This window comes from Macrobrachium rosenbergii, chromosome 43, assembly GCF_040412425.1.
Source record: "Macrobrachium rosenbergii isolate ZJJX-2024 chromosome 43, ASM4041242v1, whole genome shotgun sequence".
NCBI classification, from domain to species: domain Eukaryota; kingdom Metazoa; phylum Arthropoda; class Malacostraca; order Decapoda; family Palaemonidae; genus Macrobrachium; species Macrobrachium rosenbergii.
In genome coordinates this window covers 1,680,425-1,703,226 of record NC_089783.1, presented here as the reverse complement: position 1 = coordinate 1,703,226, position 22,802 = coordinate 1,680,425, and the positions used below count along the sequence as shown (strand labels likewise).

The following is a 22,802-nucleotide window of genomic DNA, read 5'->3' as shown; positions in this document are numbered from 1 at the left end:
CATATCTTAAAACACTTAAATTTAAAATCATATGACGGAAACAAATAAATCAATAAATAAAAGTGACTAAGGGTATGGAGCCAACCTGTCAGTATGACACAAATAAAGAAAATGGTGTGTTCGAAAAAAAAAACAATAAAAACATTATTATTACGACAGGTATAAAGGAACAGCCAACCCAGACCACTCCAACATCAGAAGTCGCACAAAATTTTGTAAAACTCCCATTGAAAGCAAAGATTTTTGTATAATTGGACGAATTTCTAGCAGACTGGAACTACCAATACTCAAGTCTCTGATGATAAAACAGCTTATTCCGAAATTGAACACTTAGATTTCGTCTGTTCCTTTATACCTGTTGTAATAACAATGTTATTGTTGTTTTGTTTTTCTTTTGAACACCTCATTTTCTGTATTTGTGTCGTACTGACAGGCCGGTTCAATACCCTTAGTCACTTGTATTTATTGATTTATTTGTTTCCTTCATGTGATTTCAAATTTTAGTGTTTTAAAATATAAATATTTTAAATATATTTTTTTTTTACTTCTGTTTTATATGTTCTATTTGTTTTAATTAACTTCTCAGTATTTGCCTGTTCCTTGGTGCCCTTTGTGTAAAAAATTTCCAATTCAAGTCGATTGTCGTTTTTTATGTTCTGACTTTGTCTTTGCATGTTTTTTTTCGTATTTTTTTGGTGTCAATGCTTTTATTTGTTTTTTAATTCTAGAACCCCTGATGATGTAATCATGGATTACGAAACGTTGGGAATAAACATGTAATCAAATGACTATTCAAGAGTATTCCTGTCCGCCTTCCCGTCTGATGTGTGTGTGTATGTATATATATACATATATATATATATATATATATATATATATATATATATATATATATATATATATATATATATATATATATATATATATATATATATATATATATATATATATATATATATATATATATATATATATATATATATATATATATATATATATATATATATATATATATATATATATATATATATATATATATATATATATATATATATATATATATATATATATATATATATATATATATATATATATATATATGTATATATATGTATATGTATATATATGTATATATATATATATGTATATATATATATATATATATATATATATATATATATATATATATATATATATATATATATATATATATATATATATATATATATATATATATATATATATTGTCGGATTCTCCTTCTATACCTTTTCTTACACGCGGCAATCTAAGGTAACGTGGAACCAGGGTTTGGTGTTTGGTTTCTATCTTTTGTGGGAACACTGATTGATTTTATATATTATTTGTATCACTCGATTTAAAGCTTAGGTGGGAAATTACAAAACTAACTCCCGTTCTTTCTTTATTTGTACTCTTCGTATTACAGGTTTTCCACCTATTTAATGGAACTTGAAACTGATATGTTATGAGCAGAGACTTAACGATCGGGATAACTGTTTATACAATAACCTGACTTCTTGGTGTCAACCGTGACGTCACATTTTTGGGTATGTCCTAAATTTCTATGGCATTGCCTCTTCTGCTCCAATTTAGACTTTTTGGAAGTGTGTATTCCATACTTCTTGCTTTTTATTGGCTAACAGGATGTTTGTAAGACATCCTCCAACTCTTGGCCCTGAAGTTATCTAATTGTCCAAGTCATACAGGCCTATGATGGTGGGAGTAGCATATTTTCTGGGACCCTCCTTTGAAAATTATGGGTGGAGATTTCTCATGCCCTGTATTTAAACATTTGTTTTCTTTCAAAGGTCAATTGCTTTCCAAAGCTGAACCAGCTGTGATTTGTTCTTCACACCTCGTTAGTTTTGTATTGCTCTCGGAGTTTTCAGTCGAGCTTTGTTTGACAAGGAACAAGCTTTATGAAAATAAGGGTCAACTTTTGGTTCCTTTACTGCGAGCCTTAAAGAAATATGATATTTTCACTTCAAAAATATGTCTCTCTGTTATGCCACTAAAGTCTCAATACTATATTTCGAAAGCAATATAGTCCTGATACAGTCTTGGCCACACTATCTAGCTGGCTCCTGACAGCTTTCTAACTAAACAAAATAGTGTGAACTATGAGGACTCCTAACGACTTGTAAATTTAGAGTGACAAATTCATCCTATAAATCTGACTTTAAGTAATTAAAACAATCACACACGATGTTCAAAAGAGCAAAGAAATATTAGCAGTCGTCTATCCAAGTTACATTTGCATTTACTCAGTTCTCTCCTACAAATGAATGACCTTATTTGTATCTTGACTGTATTCAAACATAGCGTAACTGACGTGTGTATCGTACTTGTGTACATTTTGCTTGACTTTATCAATGTAAGTATAAACATCCTTTGCATAAGAAACTTTTATATGTTTAATGTCCAACTCACAGGGAAAGTACAAGCAGTACTTATGAATATTTTCATAACTGACAGAACAAATTAGTAAGTCTTCACTAGTTAAGGTATCTCTAAGAAATGAATATTGTAAACGTGTTGGTTCTACTGGAAAATAAGTAATTACTATTTCTACTTCTAGTGTTAGTACTTATTATAGTTCATGCACTTCTTTCAGTGTTGACTTGTTATGCCAAGACTTCTCCTTGATGAGGTATCCTTAAAGTATTCACAAATCTTACAAACTGTATCTCTCTTTCCTTTATACCTTTTTATTTCTATGATTAACACTGAAATTCATAGTCATGGCTTGAAAACAAGATTCTCGTTGAAATCATTTAATATCTGTCTTAATCTTCTACCTTATTCTTTTATTAGTGATAGCGGGTTACAATTCCCTAAAAAGTGACTGCTAACCTTCTGACTTGAATACATTACGTTTCAGAAATTTTACTGTACATTTCTTGTTTCCTACGTATTCCCCTTAGTTCGAGAAAAAGTAAATTTGAAGTTACATCTAACCCCGGATTTTTTGCTTCATAACCGACTAATTAAAGTAAGAATTGAAACATTTAAAAAACTGGTTTCATTACTAAGTCAACCAAGGAGGACAAACTCATCAATAAAGATAACGAATATAGGAAATAATTATTCTTATTCTCATTACTGAAATGTAACTCTTCTAATTCTTAGGTTATATCTAGTTTTTTCTTCTGAAATTTCTTCTAATTCTTCAGTCAATTCTGTCTCTGCAACTTCCTTAGTTCTTTTGACTTTGTCTTTATTTATACAAAATCCCTCTTCTTCTAATGATTCAGCATACGTGGAAGGTATTAGATTATTCATTTTCCTTACTTTCACTTTAGTCTCTTGTATTTCTATGACCTTGTATGGCCCTGTGAATTTAGCGGCTAACTTATAATTAATTCTATTTCTACTTCCTTTTTGATGTAAACATCGTCTCCAGTATTGTACTTTACTGGCTTTAATACTTTCTGATGCTTGTCTATCGTATTCTTTTGGGCTTCCTCTAAATTCTTATGTAATTGCTTGTGGATTACCTTGAAATTCCCAACTCTTATTTGCATAATGTCTTCAGAATAATTAGGCTGTATTGGCTGATTCAGTAATCTTGGTTCATATCCCATTAAAGATTTTATTGGTGTTGCTTGAGTACTTGTATGATACTTAGCATTTAATAATAATTGGACTAAAGGTAAATTGATGTCCCAATCAGGATATTGTCCTACTGTATGCTGTAATGCATCGAGAACCTTTCTGTTATTTCTTTCTGCTAAGCCATTACTACCAGGATGACACGGTTGTATCGTTACCTTTTCTACCTTGAATGCATCACAAATTTCTTAAATTAATGAGTTATTGCACTCAGTGCCATCATCAGATATAATGAGCTGTGAGGCAGAATACCTACAAAATATGTTATCAAAGAGAGTGAATGCACACTCTTTAGCTACTTTACTAGTTAGTGGTATTAACTCTGTATATCTAGTGAACGCATCAGTACACACTAATATATTTCTCTTCCCCTTACTCGTAGTGTGAAGGTTAGTGATAAGATCTATGGCTACTCTTTAAAATGGAGTCTGCGGGATGGGATATTTCCCTAGAGGTACTTCCTTCTCTGTTCTTCCTTTGTAACTGTTGCAAGTATTGCAGCTCTTCACATAATTACTAACTCTTTGTAAATTCTTTTCCAATGGAAAGATCTCTTAACTAGTCTGTCCCATCCCTACCTGGGTAAGCTCTCGTGTCATCGTCATGCATTAACTCAGTGACTTTATTTCTTAGGCTCTTGGGTACTATTCTTTTATGGAGCACTCCTAGAAATTGATCAAATGGGTCAGATTCATGACACATCCAAATTAATACGTCATCTATGATGTTTACCGCATCTATGGGGCATCCAATTCTATTACTTAATTCTGCTTGTTCCTGTTGGCTAAATTTCCTTTCATCTCAAAAATTTCAAAATCTCTTTTAAATCCTCATCACTTTTTATTCTCTTATGAAATTTGGCCCTGATAGCTCCTCTGTATAATGCATGGTAGACACATTTATTTATATCATTCCCTATAGGTTCACCTTGCTCTGCTTCTTGACTTATCATGTTTATACGATCATCTTGTGCACTATGCCTTGATAAAGCGTCTGCCGCTTTATTGGCCTTCCCTGGAACATATTTCAACTCTATGTTATAGTCTTGAGCTGTCATAAACCAACGAGCTCTACGTCTGGGAAAATTCGGATTCTTAAGCATTTCTACTGCAGCTGAATGATCAGTGAAGACAGTTATCTTATAACCACATATGATATACCTGAATTGCTTTAAAGCGTCTGTTATGGCAAAAGACTCTAGATCTGTTACTGAGTAGTTTACCTCTGTGGGCTTTAGCTTTCTACTGTGATATGCCGTAGCATTATATTTGTTATCATGTCTTTGCATTGAGTATGCTCCCATGCCAGTCCGACTTGCCTCTGCAGCCCAAAAGAATTCTTTACTGAAGTCTGGGAAGCTAAGTGCTGGGGAGGCGTTAATCTTTCTTTCAGTTCATCAAATGCTTCTTGTTGCTTTGTTTTCTACATGGATGACGCGTGTTCTTTTAATAACTCCGTCAGCGGAGCAGATATTGTTGCAAATTCTTTGTATACTTGTGGTAAAAACCTGCTAATCCCAAGAATGATTTTAAGTCTTTCTTACATTTAGGTGTAGGATACCCTTTTGATTACTTAACCTTTAAGTCGTTTACTTCCACAACCTTTTCGCTTAATGTGTGCCCAAGGTAGTCTATTTTCCTTCAAAGGGAAGTGCACTTTTTTAACTTCAATTTTAGATTTGCCTTCTCAGTCTCTTTAGTACTCATCTCACCAGTTTTATGTGTTCTTCAATTGTATCTGTTGCTATTACTAAATCGTCTATATAGCAATGTACATCCTTGCCTAGTAAATCACTGGGTTTGACGTCAGACCAAAAGGCATTCTCACATATTGATATCTACCGTGGTTTACTTTCCTCGCTCTAAAGGAATTTGTAAAAATCCTTGCAACAAATCTTTTTTGGTTAAGTATTTCTTGGATCCAATATTTGTGATAAGATCTCTCATAGACGGCATTGGATAAGAATCGTTTTCAGTTATCTTGTTTAACTTTCTGAAGTCTACTCTGTAGGTTTTATCCTTTTTTTGGAACTAACAAAAGTGGGAAAGACCATGGGTATTTTGATGGTTCTATTAATCCTTGCCTATCCAGTTTTTGTACTTCTCTTTTCAGTGATCTCCTTCTGGGAATAGGCTACTCTGTAGGCTGATATTTAGACTGGCTTTGTGTTTGGTGGAATGTCTATTGTACGCTTTATTTCACCTGTATTACCCAATGTATCACCGTCCATTGCGACTATATCTTTGTATTCAGTAAATCTATGAGTTTCTCTCTAGCACATCCTTCCTTAATATCCTTCAATTGAGATCTTATCTTAGCTGTTTTCAGTTTTATATCCTGAGCTGAATTTTCATTTTCTTTACTGATTGCTGATACCGTTCCCCTCTCTGCAACTTGAATGGGAATGGTGTATACTTCTGCTAAACCTAATTCTGTGCCCTATGTTAGCCTAAACTTTCCTCCTCTGTTATAACTTCATGTAGACTAGAAAAGTAATGTACCCCATTTACTTGTGATTCAGTAAGTGTGAGAATTTCCCTCACTTCAAAAATTGGATTTACTGTATATTCTATCCACGTGCTCTCCCCAGGTTTAAGTGTTAACTCCCTTTCTAATTTCAGGTAAGTTTCTTGGTTGGACTCTAAGTGGGTATTTATCTGCTGAGAGCTCGTGCTGTATTCTGAATATTTCCCCTCTGTCGTGTCCTTCTTTAGAATACTTTTCAATGAAGAGTGCTCTCGAGTCGGGGTTCTTCCTATTAATTTACATAGAGGTACTCTAGAAATCTCATGACCCTCTTTAATCACTAATTCCTCTCCAAGTGCATCAATGCTGAGCCCTTCTCTAGCCATAGTTGGATAGCCAATTAGCAAATGTGCAAACCCTAACTGTATATCTCTTACTATTAGAGCCTTCTCCTTAAGTGAAATTCTTCCTCGCTTAAAGGGAAAATTTATTTGTCCTACTATTTTGATACTATTACCCTGAACGTCTGTGATTCTACAGTCTGCTGCTGGGTTCAAACGTAAGTGAGAAAAATACGTCTGATACACCTTTTGTAACATTACATTCTTAGGACTTCCTGTATCAAAGAATGTGGCAATAGGTTTCTCTAAACCGACATGTGCGGGAAATACTGGTCTATAATTTTATTCATTCCCTATATTAACTTTGTTAGCCTGTGTAGTTTAGATTAGGTTTGGCAATCTGGTCCTTCCATCTTTTATCAAGGAAGATCCGTCATACCACTGAAGTGAGAATTTTCCCTTATGTCATCTGACATTGATTGATCTGGTTGATACCCTATGTTGGCTGTTTGGTTAGTATCTTGATACCTATTTGGGTTTGAATCCCTATTCTCTCTAGCTTGTGGAGACTGACTACTGTCTCTACCTCTGCCTCTTGACTGAGATCTACTGTATATCTGGGCGCTGAAGCAGGTCTATTTCTGCAATCTCCAGTGTTATGCCCTGCTTTCTTATGGAAAGGGCAATAAGCTATCCCTCAACAGTCACTGCCATAATGTCCCTTCTTCTGAAAGTTATAACATGTGACTGTCGAAAATCCTCCTTGAGAGGTATTGCCTAATGTCCTATTTTGATTTCTAGCTGGTTTCCTAGATCTATTTTGTCCCCTTTCTTCCTGTTCTATGGTGACTAAAAGTCTGTATATGGGGGTTCCCTTTGCGATTTCTACCTAAGATTCTTGCTACTTCCTCTTCGATCTCGGTTATGTTATCTGATGTCTCCCATTTTTGGGTCATCTTTCCAATAGCTTCAGCTGGCAAACTTCCGATCATTAATGCTAATCTAATCGTGGTTTTGATATGAATGACTGACATTTCATCCTCGTCTCCGTCTGGCTCTGTCCATTTAGTGGATGAAACTAAGTGAACCCATTCATTCATGTTGTTATATAACTGGGAACTCATTTCTTGGTAGCTTCTTTTGTCTGCCTTATAACAGTGAATTGTCTTTGCAAGGATGATAACAGGATCTGTTTCGCCTACTGTGGAATATACTTCCTAAAGAACTGTTTCAGTTCTTCCCATTATTTAAACCTTTAGTATGTCTTGGAATGGACATATCGTTCTAAGTCTCCCCTTGCTTCCAGATCAAGATAGCTTTTTGCTTCAAGGAGTTTTCGCTATCTGTCCCTGTTATGTTTCTTGGGTGTATCCCTACTTGTTCTATCCAGTGTTCTAAGTTACAGGCACACTGGCTTTCTTTCTTTCAGCAAAATTTGGCTATATGGTTAATGCATGTCTTTTATGTGTACCTACAGTTGCTGGGTCTGAGCTGGTTGACTGTGTTCCCTCAGTCATGGTTAAATTATTGGCTTGACTTCTTGTGTGATCAGCAATTCTTACCCTTTTATTTTGTGGCAGTCTCCCTCTGGTCATTTACTCATTAATGACAAACACTTTCTTAAACACTAGGTGTAACGGTACAGTGTTTAAGTTATGACAGTAATGATAAAAAAATAAAGAAAACCAGTTCTAAAAATCACAAAAAATTTCACAGAAAGACCATAAACGCTTCTATCTTACTTAAAGTTAACCAAGCATTTAAAATTTCCCCAAAAATTCTAAATTACCGATTGGCGGTGTTAAACAATAAAAAAATCCCTTAACTTCTAATTACCCTTGACGGTGCTGGTAGTACAAATAACCGATAACTTGAAAAGAAACGACAAAGAAAAAAAATAACATTAAGAAAAAAAACACTTATGATTCTGAACACCTTTGACCCCCCAAAAAAGTTATTAGATTACTCGATCTAGAAAAAATATAACTTTCAGCTAATGAATGTTAAATAAGAAGAAATTAAATGCTTAAAATAATCATAGAATGCCACAGATAAATACAAAATTATAGGTTAGTAAATGCCAGAGTTGTATGAAATTTTGTAAAAAGAAAAAATGACCAATACGTGCTCAGTTAAAGGAAGAGGAAAACTCTCGTTGCCAAGTCTATTCTGTAATTTTCGTGTTTCAAATGCACACAATGCAAGTGTTCTTAGTCAACATAATTTTGTGTTTCTAACTTAATACAAAAATTCTACGTATGTGTGTGTGACTGTAAGGACATCATTCTTACTGTGAATATGGCGTTTTTCCTCTCCCCTTTCTTCGCGAATTCTCTCGGCAGCTTGATTTCGTTCGTCGTAGACTTTCGTCCTGATTGAGGAAGGTTGTTCGTCTGCTTTGGCGTAGATTGCCGTCCAAGGGTTGGGGATGTTTGTCCGTTAAGTCTTGTTGTTCTTCAATGTTCTCTTCTCTCTTCTTTCTTCGTCGCACTTCCTTCACCAAACTGTTCTTTCGACACTGCACCTTAGATAGGGATCTTGCTCCCGCTTGCCCACTGGGGAATCTCGGTATCGGTGAGAGGAAAAAAAAGCAATCTCTCTCTCTCTCTCTCTCTCTCTCTCTCTCTCTCTCTCTGCCTGGGATCTACGTATGCTTTTTTTTTTTCTTCTCGATGCGCCGTGTGTGCGTGATGTATTCTCTTCTTTCTTTGCAGAGCGGTGCATGTATTGTCTTTTGTGTTATGACTCGGTGATTTCACTGTTTTTATCCTTTTATCCCACTTAGCTGTCTCACCAACTATTTGTCATCCCATCCGCCGTACACCAGCTTTTCTCGGACTCTCCTTCTATACCTTTTCTTACGCCCGACAATCTAAGGTAAAGTGGAACCGGGATTTGGCGTTTGGTTTATATGTTTTGTGGGAACACTGATTAATTAATATATTATTTGTATTGCTGGATTTAAAGCTTAAGTGGGAAATGACGAAACGAATTCCCGTTCTTTCTTTATTTGTACTCTTCGTATTACAGGTTTTCCACGTATTTAATGGGGCTTGAAACTAAAATGTTATGAGCCGAGACTTAACGATCGGGATAACTCTTTCTACAGGAACCTTTCGCACACGCACTTCACTGTCTGCCTTTTGGGATGTTCCCTTTCTCCACTGCTTGCAGCTTGGCTCTGCTGGTTCTACTAACTTCTGCTTTCTGCTCGTTTCTTCCGAGTGTTTCTGCTTAAGTCCCTGACTTCATGGTGTCAACCGTGACGTCACTTTTTTTGGGCACGTCCTAAATTTCTATGGCACCGCCTCTTCTGCTCCAATTTCGACCTTTGGGGGGTGTGTCTTCCATACTTCTTGCTTTTTATTGGCTAACAGCTCTTCGTAAGACATCCTCCAATTCTTGGCCCTGAAGTCATCTAATTGTCTACGTCATGCAGGCCTATGATGGTGGGAGTAGCGTATTTTCTGGGATCCTCCTTTGAAAATTGTGGGTGGAGATTTCTCATGCCCTGTACTTAACAATCTGTTTTCCTTCAAAGCTTAATTGCTTTCCAAAACTGGACCGGCTGTGATTTGTTCTTCCCACCTCGTTAGTTTCGTTTTGCTCTCGGAGTTTTCAGTCGAGCTTTGTTTGACAAGGGACAAGATTTTTGAGAATGAGGGTCAGCTTTTGGTTCCTTTACTGCGAGCCTTAAAGAAATGTAATACTTTCACTTCGGAAATATTTATCTCTTTCGTCGCTAAAGTCTCAATACTCTATTTCGAAAACAATACATTCTTGATACATGTATATTTGATTTTAAATCACGAAAAATGAAAAATCATGATGATTATATTAACAAAGACAGCCACGAAGGAAAAGTACTTTTGTCTTATTACCAGTACATGGTAACAGCAACTAAAGATATACAGAGACAAGGGCCTATATATATATGGTGGGTATAAGTCCTAAGGGAATACAGTAAGGTTTAGAGGTCACAGAACAGCCAATGGATTAACATTGAAATCTACTTATTGGTAATCCTAAATATTCTATCTTTCAATTCCTTCTGGAACGTATGTTTTATTACAGGGTCGAAAGAAAATAATCCGTAACTTACATTAAAATTATTCTGCCAAGTCAGCTGAATCAGAACAGATTCTGACAAATTCCTGGAAATAGTTTCATTACAAGGTGACAATATTTGGCTTTGCGTCCAGTGTATTCTGTGGGACTTTTCACTTAAATGTAAAAATAGAGCATTATTTGTCTGACCTGTTCTTACTGAGCATTTGTGTTGTTTTAATCTGGTGTTCAATTCTTTAAGTAAAATAAATCACAATCCACAGTATGCATGGAATTCTGTATACCATATTGCTATATTTTCGGGGGCTATTTTGTATAAGCATGTTTTATATATTATTATATGTGAAGGATACATTTGTATTAAACAATTTCAAAAAAGGGTTTACAGCTTCAAATCCAATAAAATGTGGCAAAAAAAGGTTGTTTGAGGACATTTTTTTTCTTTCCGATTTTCCATAAAAGGTCTTAATAGCTGTATTGTAACATATATCCATAATATGGGTTAGATATAGATCTCTTCCTATTTTTCTGGTGTTTTTAAATTCTTGATCTAAAAACACAGGACTGACTATTCGCAAGGCTCAAAGAAACATTGATGAAAAAAACGGACATTTTGATATTTACATGGTGTCCTGAATAATAGTGAACATATGTCAAAATATTTGCCTTTTTCCTGTAAATACTAAATTTGCAAGTAAAAGGTTCCCCTTTTAATATAAATGTCCGAAAAAAAAGATAAACAATCATCTTTCTCTAACTCAAGTGTAAATTTAATAGAAAGGACTTGATCATTTAGTTGAGCCAATATGTGTTTAGGTTTAGTGGGGTGTATGTTTAGGTTTAGTGAGGATGTGTTTAAGTTTAGCAGGGGGTGTGTTTAGGTTTAGTGGGTGTGTGTTTAGGTTTGGTGGGGGTGTGCTTATTTAGTGGCGGTGTTCAGTTAAGTGAGGGATTGTGTTTGCGTTATCGAGGGATAAATGGGACAGTCACCATATTAATATCTGGGTAAAATGATCAGTCAGCACAGTAACACCTGGATAAAAGGGACAGTCAGCACAGTAATACCTGAATATAAGGACAGCCAGCAAAGTAATACCTGAGGGACAGTCACCACAGTAACGTCTGGATAAAATAGATAGCCACTACAGTAACACCTGGATAAAATGGACAGTCACCATAGTAATACTTGGATAAAAAGGACAGTCAGCACAATAATCCCTGGATGAATGGGACAGGCAGCACTGTAATAACTGGATAAATTGGACAGCCACCACAGTAATACCAAGATAAATGGGCCAGTCACCACAGTAATATTTGGATAAATTGGACAGCCACCACAGTAATACCTGGATAAAAGGGACAGTCAGCACATTAATATCTGGATAAAAGAGATAGACGGAACAGTAGTGCCTGATAAATGGGACAGTAACCACAGTAATGTATCGGTAGAATGGACAGTGAGCACAGTAATACCTGGATAAAAGGGACAGTCAGCACAGCAATACCTAGACAAGAGGGATAGTCAGCACAGTAATGTCTGGATAAAAAGGACAGTCAGCACAGTAATACATGGGCAAAAAGGACAGCCAGCACAGTAATGCCTGGATAAATGGGCGGTCAGCACTGATAGATTCGTTAGTTTTGATGTTTGTTCTCTTTTTACTAAAGTACCTATAGATTCTGTTTTAGAGTACCTTAGTAATGAACTAATCCATCATGAATTATCTCTACCTGTAAGTCATATTATGTCACTCAGTAGGTTGTGCATTTGTGATTGTACGTTTATATTCAATGGTGAATTTTACCAACAAATATGCTAATGGGCAACCCTTTATCCCCACTCCTCTCAAACTTGTATATGCAATTTTCTGAAAAACGATATTTACCTAATATCATTTATGCTCCTTTAAAGTGGTATAGATATGTTGATGATATTTTAGCTTTTTTGCCTGCTGGTGTTGATGTAAATGATTTACTGTCTAATTTGAATAACCAGGTACCATCCATTAAGTTTATTTTAGAATTAGAAAAGACAATTGCCTCCCTTTTTTTAGATGTTTAATACATAGATAACCATTTCAGTGCAAATTCTGTATTTATAGAAAACCAACCAACAATTTAACTCTTGTTCATTTTTATTCAGGATATCACCTTAGTATCAAAATATCAATTTTTTCTTCTAAATTTTTACGAGATTTGCGCATTGTCAATCCCCAGTATTGCGATCAAGAAATCAAATACATAAGAATAATAGGGACAGATTTATGGTATCCTTCACATATACTAGATAGTTGTTATAAAACCCACAAAAAGTTTGTAGTGAAAGTAATATAGAGAATGAAACCCGTAAGAACATTCTTAGTTTGCCTTATTTTAGTGGTTTTGAAAACATAAAATCATTGATAAAATCTTTTAATGTTAACCTCATTTTTTCCCATAATAACACACTAAAAGGAATGTTAATAAAAAATAGCCCTGAAGAAAACAACAATTTAATGTATAAAATTCCATGTTTGGACTGACCCTCTTTTTATATTGGCCAATCTAGCAAAGATTTAGATGTATGTATTAAGCAACATAAGTATTCAGTCAAAACTGGACAAACATCCAATGTTATATTCCTTCATTTAAGTGAAAACTCTCACAGGATAAATTGGACTGAAAGTTCAGTGATTGACAGATCGAAAGATTTCTCTTCAAAAAATCTTTTGGAATCCGATATCATACAGCTTACTTCCAGTTGTAATTTTAACCGTAGCCCTGGCTTATTATTTGGACACCTGTATTAGAAAAAAAATTCAAGAATGACCTGAAAGATAAAATCACTGACTTATTTACAAATTAGTTAACTTATATATATGTTCTATGTGTTCGTATGTTTAATATAATTTTTTATTTGTAAAATGTTCATCTTGCAAAAATTTTTATCTTTACAAATAAAGCGAGTCACTGAGTTGTATTTTTATAGCATGTTTTGGTGGTCAGTCACTTCCTTGTGTAATCTTTTAATTGTCCTGTCCCTGCTTCTGAATGGTTGATCTTAATCCTTTGTACAACCTCTTGAAAACTTAACCCTGTTTTGGCAGTTCTGCTAATTCTTCATTTGTGTTGGATTCCAGGTACATAGGCTATATTTTCCTTGTAATCCCCATCTGTCATTTATATGAGCTTTCTTTGTAAACTTTTTTTTATATTTCTTCAGTCTGCTAAGTAAAGGATGATAGTCGAAAGGCCTCGTAGCACTCCAGTGTTTCTCTTTCCTTTCTGGATTTTGTCTTTATATTTATATATATATACATATATATATATATATATATATATATATATATATATATATATATATATATATATATATATATAACAAAAGTTAATGTTTGTATGTTTGACAGAAACTAAACCGCCTGACTGATCTATACAAAAATTTCATGCACAAAACATTTGACCCAACTTGGTTATAACTCAAATTGAAGCCAGTACCCCCGTTATAGAAATCAAACACAGACATCTGTCTCAATTATCCAGCCGTCTTTTATGTGGATATTAGCTGGTAGGGGCTTATTTGCTAGAAATCAGTAAAGTTGGAAACTGCGATGAACTAAATTGGATTTCGTCCCCTACGCGTTAGAACAACAAGCTGCTAAACTACTTCTTGCCCAACGCGACATACAAGATGATGTTTTTTTTTTTTCATTTTTTCAGTTGCGAGTTTCCTCATTAACTCATTCGTTTCCTCCTCGTTTACACCTTCGAAACGTTATAGCGACCGATTCGTGGCCTTACGATGACGTATTTAGTTATAAAGACGGTTTAAACCAGGTTTGCAATAATATTAATAATCGGGCTATTTACCAATAATTAAGACAATATGGCAACAGTTACCTGCTGTGAGTCTCTCTCTCTCTCTCTCTCTCTCTCTCTCTCATCCACCCTGCTTCTGCAAACCCTACTGATATGTAATACCTAACAAGGTATTACGCATCAGTGACACCTGGCAGTTACATCACCCCTTGATCAGCAAGACTGGACTACCGGTCAATTCTCACTTTTTGCTGGTGTAATAATAAATTATACAATAAGGAAAAGCATTTCCGTCATTTTGGAAAATAAAATGATAGTTTATGGTTACATATTAGGGTGGTATATATTAATTTCTATCTTTTATCAACGTGTATTTATTCAAAACAATAAATAACCGTTTGCCTTACATTCCTCCACGAAGGTAATGTTTTTGTTTATAATACCTGATTATGTTTGATCACCAAAGGTACGAGTTGACTGGGTTGATATTGTAATTTTTCTATCGTTCTGTGTAACCTTATACTTAATGCTACATTAATGAATTTGATGTCATTTAAAGATAATAAGTTGTAATTTATTATGTTATATTAAAAACGTTCCTATAACCAATATAAAGTATATGTAGTATGAGTTGAAGTTAGTTGTATTGGAAAATGTCTTGCCACTTTTTCTTAATCTGATGAAGAGGTGACAGGCTACTGTTGCGGCAATTTTAATGATAGGAAAGAAGCAGAAAAGTGTAATGGGGTATAGTCTAAATATTTCTTATTAAAAAAGGGCGTATATTCTCTTACAATATTAATGAATGTGTTTAGATAAGAACCTGGGTGTTTTTTCATTTATTTTTATGAAATGGACAGTAAAGTTTACTTTCATTATAGTAACACCTATCAGCAAGTAAAAAATGCACCGAAGTTTCTTTGGCGCATTTTCTTCACAGCGTATAATGTTGTATGAGCCACGGCCCACGAACCTTTCAGCCACGGTCTGGTGATGGCCTGTCCTATAGCATTGCTAGACTCACTATCGTGGCTAACTTTAACCTTAAATAGAATAAAAACTACTGAGGCTAGAGGGCTGCAGTTTGGTATTTTTGATGATTGGAGGGAGGATGATCGACATATCAATTTGCAGCCCTCTGACCTCAGTAGTTTTTAAGATCTGACGGGGGACAGGAAAATTGAGAACGGACAGACAAAGCCATCTTAGTCGTTTTCTTTTACAGAAAACTAAAAAAACAGGGCACTGGCCTAGGTCTATACCAAATTGTCTGTATCACATCGTCACCCTCATAAACTAACTGCCTAAGTCATTTTTTCTACTTTTTGGGAACTAAAAAAAAACTCATTCACTTTCTTACTTTTATATTATTGTCATTTGTTTCTTACACAACTTCTCGATAGAAGGATAGAAACATTCATAGACCATATTCCTGTAGAAAACGTTAGATATAGAAATAAAAACAAAGAAAAATGACTTAGGCAATTACAATGGTAGTGTCTAAACGACTTAGGCAAAATTATAAAACATACAATTGCTCAAAAAAAAAAATAGTAATAATATATAAAAATACTTGTACATCCTGAAAACTTTATTTATACTTTCTGGAAATAAAGATCTTCTATAGAAAAAAAAAACTGAGATAAATACTCCAAATAGTGTAGGTTCCTACAGTGCAGTAGTTTAATTTCATTACTGTACTCATGAGGCAAGGAATCAAAGAAGTTGTAGCAGTCTGCTGGCATTACTGTTTTCATGGACTGTAAGTCATTAAATTTCCTCTTTTAATAGGGAGCCTTGAGGGAAACAGTGGGATCCACTTAATTTCAGTGTTTTGAACTCTATGTGGCAAGTCTTCCCAGGTGGATTGAGAATTGAATGACAACTTGTACTGTACTTTTCCATCGCTTTGATACTTCAACCCACGCAGATCATGAACTACTGGGTCTCATGTCTTTTCTCAGGTCTGATGGTCGTTATATGCTCTATCCATCTTCATGAAGTCTTGGTGTTTTATTTGTTTGACAATGTATGGTGATGGTTTGATCCTAGCACACTGGATGAGTACTCGTATAGTCATGCTCAGTAAAGACATCATTAACAATCTTTGTTCAATGGTGATAAGCATGGAGTCACATTCCATCTGTGTGTGACCTGCAACGAGGTACTTTTTGAATGATGCTGATGCCATACTTTCTAGCTAGGGCAAAATAAGCGTTGGCAATGGCAATGCTTCTGTTCTGTAGCCACATCCATCACTCCAAATTACAACTTTAAATTTGGGTTGTCTGAAAGTACCTTCTCAAAATGAAGATACTGCAGACATGCAAAAACTTCACTTCTCAAGTCACCCTCTGTTTCATTCCAGAGGTAACAGTAACCTCTCTTGGAAGCAAGATCATACAGTGTAAAGTTATGCACCTGCAGCTTTGTCTTATAGTACATGGTACTTGCCATTGTCTTTGGGCACAAGAGTACAGATTGTAGATCCATAGTCCAAACAGACTTACTGGCACTGGCACTTTCCTTATCTTCTGCTTTCTCCTTCCTGGCTTCATCCTTGAGCTTAATATGTTTGTCGTACTCATTCTTAGAAATGTTGTCATGTTTGAATGAATAACATACATCGCATTGACCTTTTAAAAAAATGAAGACAGAAAAATTTTCCTCATGGAATCTGTTTGTAGAAGTAGGTGAGTTGAACATTCTCTTACTCCTTTCTTGTCAGCCTCATTTTGTACTCCTGATGAAGGTTTGCAATAGTGGTCCTGGATACATGAACTTTTGTCCCTATATGTTGGTGAGTTCTCTGCAATAATGTGATTCTACAGTGGGCAGTCCATTTAACCAATCTGTGAGGAATTTATTATCTAAATCACTCACTTTAGCACACTTTCCACTTTTGGAGCCACGTTGGCCTGATGCACTGGCTCCTGATTGGCTGTCAGTTGACGAGGATGCTGTCTGTTTACCCACCTTAGCCTGTACCCATGACATGATAGTTCTTGCAGGGACTCTAAAGGTTGAAACAAAGAGTGGTTTGCAGACTTGATATGGTGATCCATTAGGAAGTTGTAGACAGTAGGCATAGGATGCTTGCCTCCTTAAGTCTTGTAATTTTTTCTTCTGCTTTATTTCTTTGCTTGTGATCAAGGCTTGAATGTAGACTACGTTCACCCCAAGACTTCAATGACCAAAATTTATGGAAGATTTGGCTTCGTTGTTCTTCAGTTATCAATTGACAGTTACGGAACTTGGCTTTCAGACAAAATGTAGATTGGCAGGGAGGTCCCATTGCAGCAGGCGGAACATCTTCACCAGTTTTCCTTTGACGCTGCTCGCCCTTCAGCCTCTTCTCCTTCACAACATTCTGCTGCCAATTTTCTTTATGTTGTCTTCGGGTATGTTCTTCAAAATAAATGCATCGTTGTCAGCTACATCAGTTTCAGAGCTTGATAAATCACCATCAGGTGGATGGTAGGGATGCTAAAATATTCAATAAAAGAAAATTATTTCTTAAGGGGATACTTTAGAATATTGATTTAGGCAGTATTATTTTTTTTGCCCAAGTCACAATCATGACTTAGGCATAGTGATAATAATGCCTAAGTCACTGAGTGACTTAGGCAGAAAGGTTTTTGGGAAATTTATTCCACTTACTTTCTACATCTGACTTAGGCATGTATACCAGTAGGTGCGCCACATATTGGGGATTTGATTTAGGCAAAAATCCAAGAATCAATGAAAAATGACTTAGGCAGTTAGTTTATGAGGGTGACGACATGGAAATATTGTTTTAAATTTGTATAATATGATTCGGACTTGCAGCAGCCTACATGTAGCGTTGAAGGGTCTAACAATGAAATGAATTAGGCCTATACATAATTTATTCATATTCTGATCATCAAAGTGGCTGAGATCCGTCTCAGGTGAAATTCAACGACAAACTGTCGCGAAATCATTGCTTACCCATCCACACATGCATTTACCTGTCAGTCGGTCGGAAGAACTTTAGGTAATTCCATCAGTTCAACCATTCTGGTGAGTCGACTGGCTACGCCCACAAACTGTTGTCTACACGTAAGTTTTAACGTCAATTTCGGCGAACTGACAGAAAAAAAAAAAGTTAAATATACCTTAGTTTTACCAGACCACTGAGCTAATTAACAGCTCTCTTAGGGCTGGCCCGAAGGATTAGACTTATTTTCACGTGGCTAAGAACCAATTGGTTACTTAGCAACGGGACCTACAGCTTATTGTGGAATCCGAACCACAGTTTTTGCACATATAGGAGAAATGAATTTTTTATCACCAGAAATAAATTCCTCTAACTGTTCATCAGCCGGCCAAAAAATTGAACTCCTGGCCCATTGAATGACAGTCTGAAGCTCAAACCGACTTACACCAAAGAAGGGCTTACTGACAGAAGAAATGACTGATAAACTTGATAGTGAATACCCTTCAAGGTTAATGAATTTTATGATAATGAAGAGGTGTGTTGAGAGAGAGAGAGAGAGAGAGAGAGAGAGAGAGAGAGAGAGAGAGAGAGAGAGAGAGAGAGAGAGAGACAGTGTGTGTATGTATGTATGTATATATATATATATATATATATATATATATATACTATATATATATATATATATATATATATATATATATATATATATAGCTATATATTATATATATACACATATATATATATATATATATATATATATATATATATATATATATATATATATATATATAATAGTAATTAGTAATTAGTAATTTTTAACGATTCCGATATGAGTCTCGATGCTGCATTATACTGATTCCGATACCTGCATTGAATTCATGATTATTTTCAGACCCTACAGCTAGTTTAAGAAACAAATACTTTATGAACAGGATACATTTATTGATCATACATTCAGTATGAACATGAATAATTTTGTTATAGCACAAAAACAACGCTTCTTATGAAATGAAGTTGAATCCATTTTGTTACAAAAAAAAAAGCGTTTAACTTAAAAGTTGAGACAAATACAAGAACAACTTCTTTAAGTCAATCACTTGAAAATACGGGTTCATATTAAGTCCCAATATTCTTAAACTGTAATGTAAGAACATTAGCTTCTCTCCGGTTTCACCTTTCAATCGATTGCTTTTCGGTGAGTAAATATTTCCTCCAACACTAAATATATTTAACCTTTCGCTTTCAACAGAAAAGGGAGGTGCAGACAGATGCTTTCCAGCAAAAGTTACCATGATGGGAAATTCATTTTTATTTAACCTCCACTATTGCAAAAGATTCTCATCATCTTGTATATTCTTTAAAGCAGTATATTTGGCCATTTCATCTTCTAGTAAAATTCTTTTGGTCCTAGTTTCCCTGAATTCTTTATCACATCCTTTGTTTGACGGTAGTTCCATTTTTTCTTGTTCCTTTTTCTTTAATTCAAAGAAGTATTTTTCAAAAGTGAAGGTTAAGTCACTTTCGTTATCACTTTTCTCTTCAGACATATCAGATGATTCTATGCCTTGTTATACTTCAGGAGCGGCAGGCGTCAGACTTTCCTTCAGTTATACTACAAACATCTTGACTTTCTTGAGTAAACCAAACCGCATTGGCCTCTTCATTAGGCAGACCTTGGTAGTTATTTTCTAGGAAAGTAGTCTTGAATCTTGGATCAAGATATGTTGCCAGTATTAAGTGCTTGCCCTTTAGGTAACTGCAAGATCTATCATTGGAAGAGACTTTACATGATGTCATCGTTGAACCCAGCCCACCAAACAGTCCCTTTTCTTCTCCCATATCAAAAAAGTGACAAATGACTTTAATGTGTGGTATGAAGATAGAGGCAGTCGCTTCTCTATTACTTAATAAATTTGTACAGTTAACAAATTGCTTATTATTTTGAGCATTCTCTCTAAAATCTTCCATTAGTTGTATTCTAAACAATGTGGTTTTGCATGATCACTGCAATATAAGATAAGAGCATTGTTTTTGTTCAAATACTCTGTAAGGATGGGATAGAGTGACATAATGGCTGGGTGTTGTCTAGTTTATTGGTGGTTCCTTACTGAATGCATGTACAGAATCTTCGAAGTTGTCATTGGCTGGTGCGAGCCGCAGAATAGTTTCTACACACAGACAGGGCAAAACAGAGATTATGTTTCGGACATCTGTGCTTGTGGACAGACAAACAAACAGATGGCGATTGTGAGAGATATAATAAACGTACAATGATAAAACATATCAATGGGAAGGCCAGGAAATTCCACATATGGCCAATTGCATGAGACGGGAGACAGATTAATGTATACAGTGCAATAGCATAATATATGTGAAATGGCGCGACGTTTGGCGTCTTCACAAACAGAAACATAAATACAGTTTGATACAGAAGATTCGGTGGAACATTATGAGTACATGATTGGAATGCTTGCATGGCAATGCAAGTAGGGGTGATTGTACACAAGATTTGAAACAAAAATGGTTAGGAGAAACAGACAGAAATATTGTGGCGTGTTTTTTGCGTTCCTTGAGAGAGAAAAAACGAGATGCTTTTGTCTTGTTTCCTGATGGATGACGCACAAATTAAAAATTAATTGAACCATCTGAGAGACCGCCAAAATGCGGTCTCTTACAACTCTGGATGTCACGTAATAATGACTGCTCCTTCGTGTCTGGATATCATAAATAAATTTATGATCTGGTAAATTAAATCTTTTTTTGGTATTCCTGGTACTTCGAAAAACCTGCTGGTGAGTGATTGAAGTGCCCAACAATTTGCTTATAAACAGATAGTATATCCTTCTCATACCTCTTTCCAAATATGGCATCATTAATAGATAACTCAAGGCGTGTAGAAAACAATCGGCTTGTACTGCTGCCATATCAGCTGCATTACCTCTTACGAGGACATGAATTTTATTATGAGAAATGTTCAACTGCTATACTGTCTCTCTGATACATTCACTTATATTTCCTGCAGTGTGTGATACTTCTAGTGGAGAAATTCTTAGAAATGCGTTTTTTTGCTCAAAATTATCGGTGATCCAATGAGATGTAACATTTAAAAATGATACATTTGCTGAATTACCAATCCGGCCATCACTAGTCAGTGATAAATGAGCAATAATGTTGACTTCCTCCTGTATCTTGTTTCTAACCTTCACTTGTACATCTCGTACAATATTTTCTTTTATATACTTTCGTGAGAGAATTTGGTAATTTGGGCGTATATGGTACAGCAGTCTTGTGAAACCAAGGCCTTCTACAACAGAAAAAGTTTGCAGGTTAATTGCAATCGTTTCTCCAATGTATTTATGAATTTTTGGGGCTCTACTGTCATTATTATCCAAAATTTCATGTTGCTCGATAACTTAAAGTAAAGTCTGTTGCTTAAAAGAATGGCTGACTTTTTCCAGTTTAATTATAGTTGAACTGTCGATAGTCAGTGTTCTTAACATCTCTTCTCTCCTTTTGTCTTCTTTTTTTCTTTTCTTCTTGAGGTTCTGTGCCATGCTTTGTACTTAAGTGTTTTAACATATTTTATGTAGTGAAGGTGCCAACTCTTGTTCGTCCAGCTATTTGCATATCACAGAGTCGACATATTAATGTACCCCCTTTTGGTACTTAATCAGAAATCTTGAAAAAAGACTAAGTATATTTTTCTGTTTGTCACTGATCCGCCTACCAATATGGGGCTCTAAAAATAAAATTTAAATTGGTTATAACTCATAAATTTATATATATATATATAATACGTATATATATATATATATATATTATATATATATATATATATATATATATATATATATATATATATATATATATATATATATATATATATATATATATATATATATGTATATAATATATATATATATTCATATATATATTGGGAATAATATATATATAAGTATAATATATATAAATATAAATCAGTTAGGATATATATTATAAGTACACATAAATATTTAAAATATATTATAGTGTTTGTAAGGACACAAAATGTATAAAATATATGTAACTATATATATATATATATATATATATGTTTTATATTGGTATTATATATATATATATATATATATATATATATATATATATATATATATATATATATATATATATATATATATATATATATATATATATATATATATATATATATATATATATATATATATATATATATATATGATTCATATATCACATTACCACAGGTGAAAAAATAAGAAACGGGGTGTAGGTCCTGACCGGTTTCGACTTTATTTCCAAGCCATTGACGAAGGACTGATACAGAGTATGAGAAGTCACAAATATATATACTACAAGAACAGTACTGAACGAACATACACAACCGTTAGAGACTCCATATCCCCCTCAGGCCGGTGTCGAGGTAGGAGTGGCCTTTAAAACTCATTTGGCTAAAAATCACAATATACTCTCAGGGACATTGCTGATAAACAAACCATACCCCACCTCAGATCCACACCTGACA

General features: G+C 34.6%; 1 protein-coding gene across 1 annotated transcript in view; it reads left to right on the top strand.

Annotated features, from left to right (window-relative positions):
- LOC136828547 (uncharacterized) overlaps positions 1 to 22,802 on the top strand; it is a 613,904-nt gene that overhangs the window by 547,865 nt on the left and 43,237 nt on the right. The window contains 1 exon segment of the mRNA XM_067086570.1: positions 6,222 to 6,252. Within this exon segment, the coding sequence (XP_066942671.1) occupies positions 6,222 to 6,252 (31 nt within the window).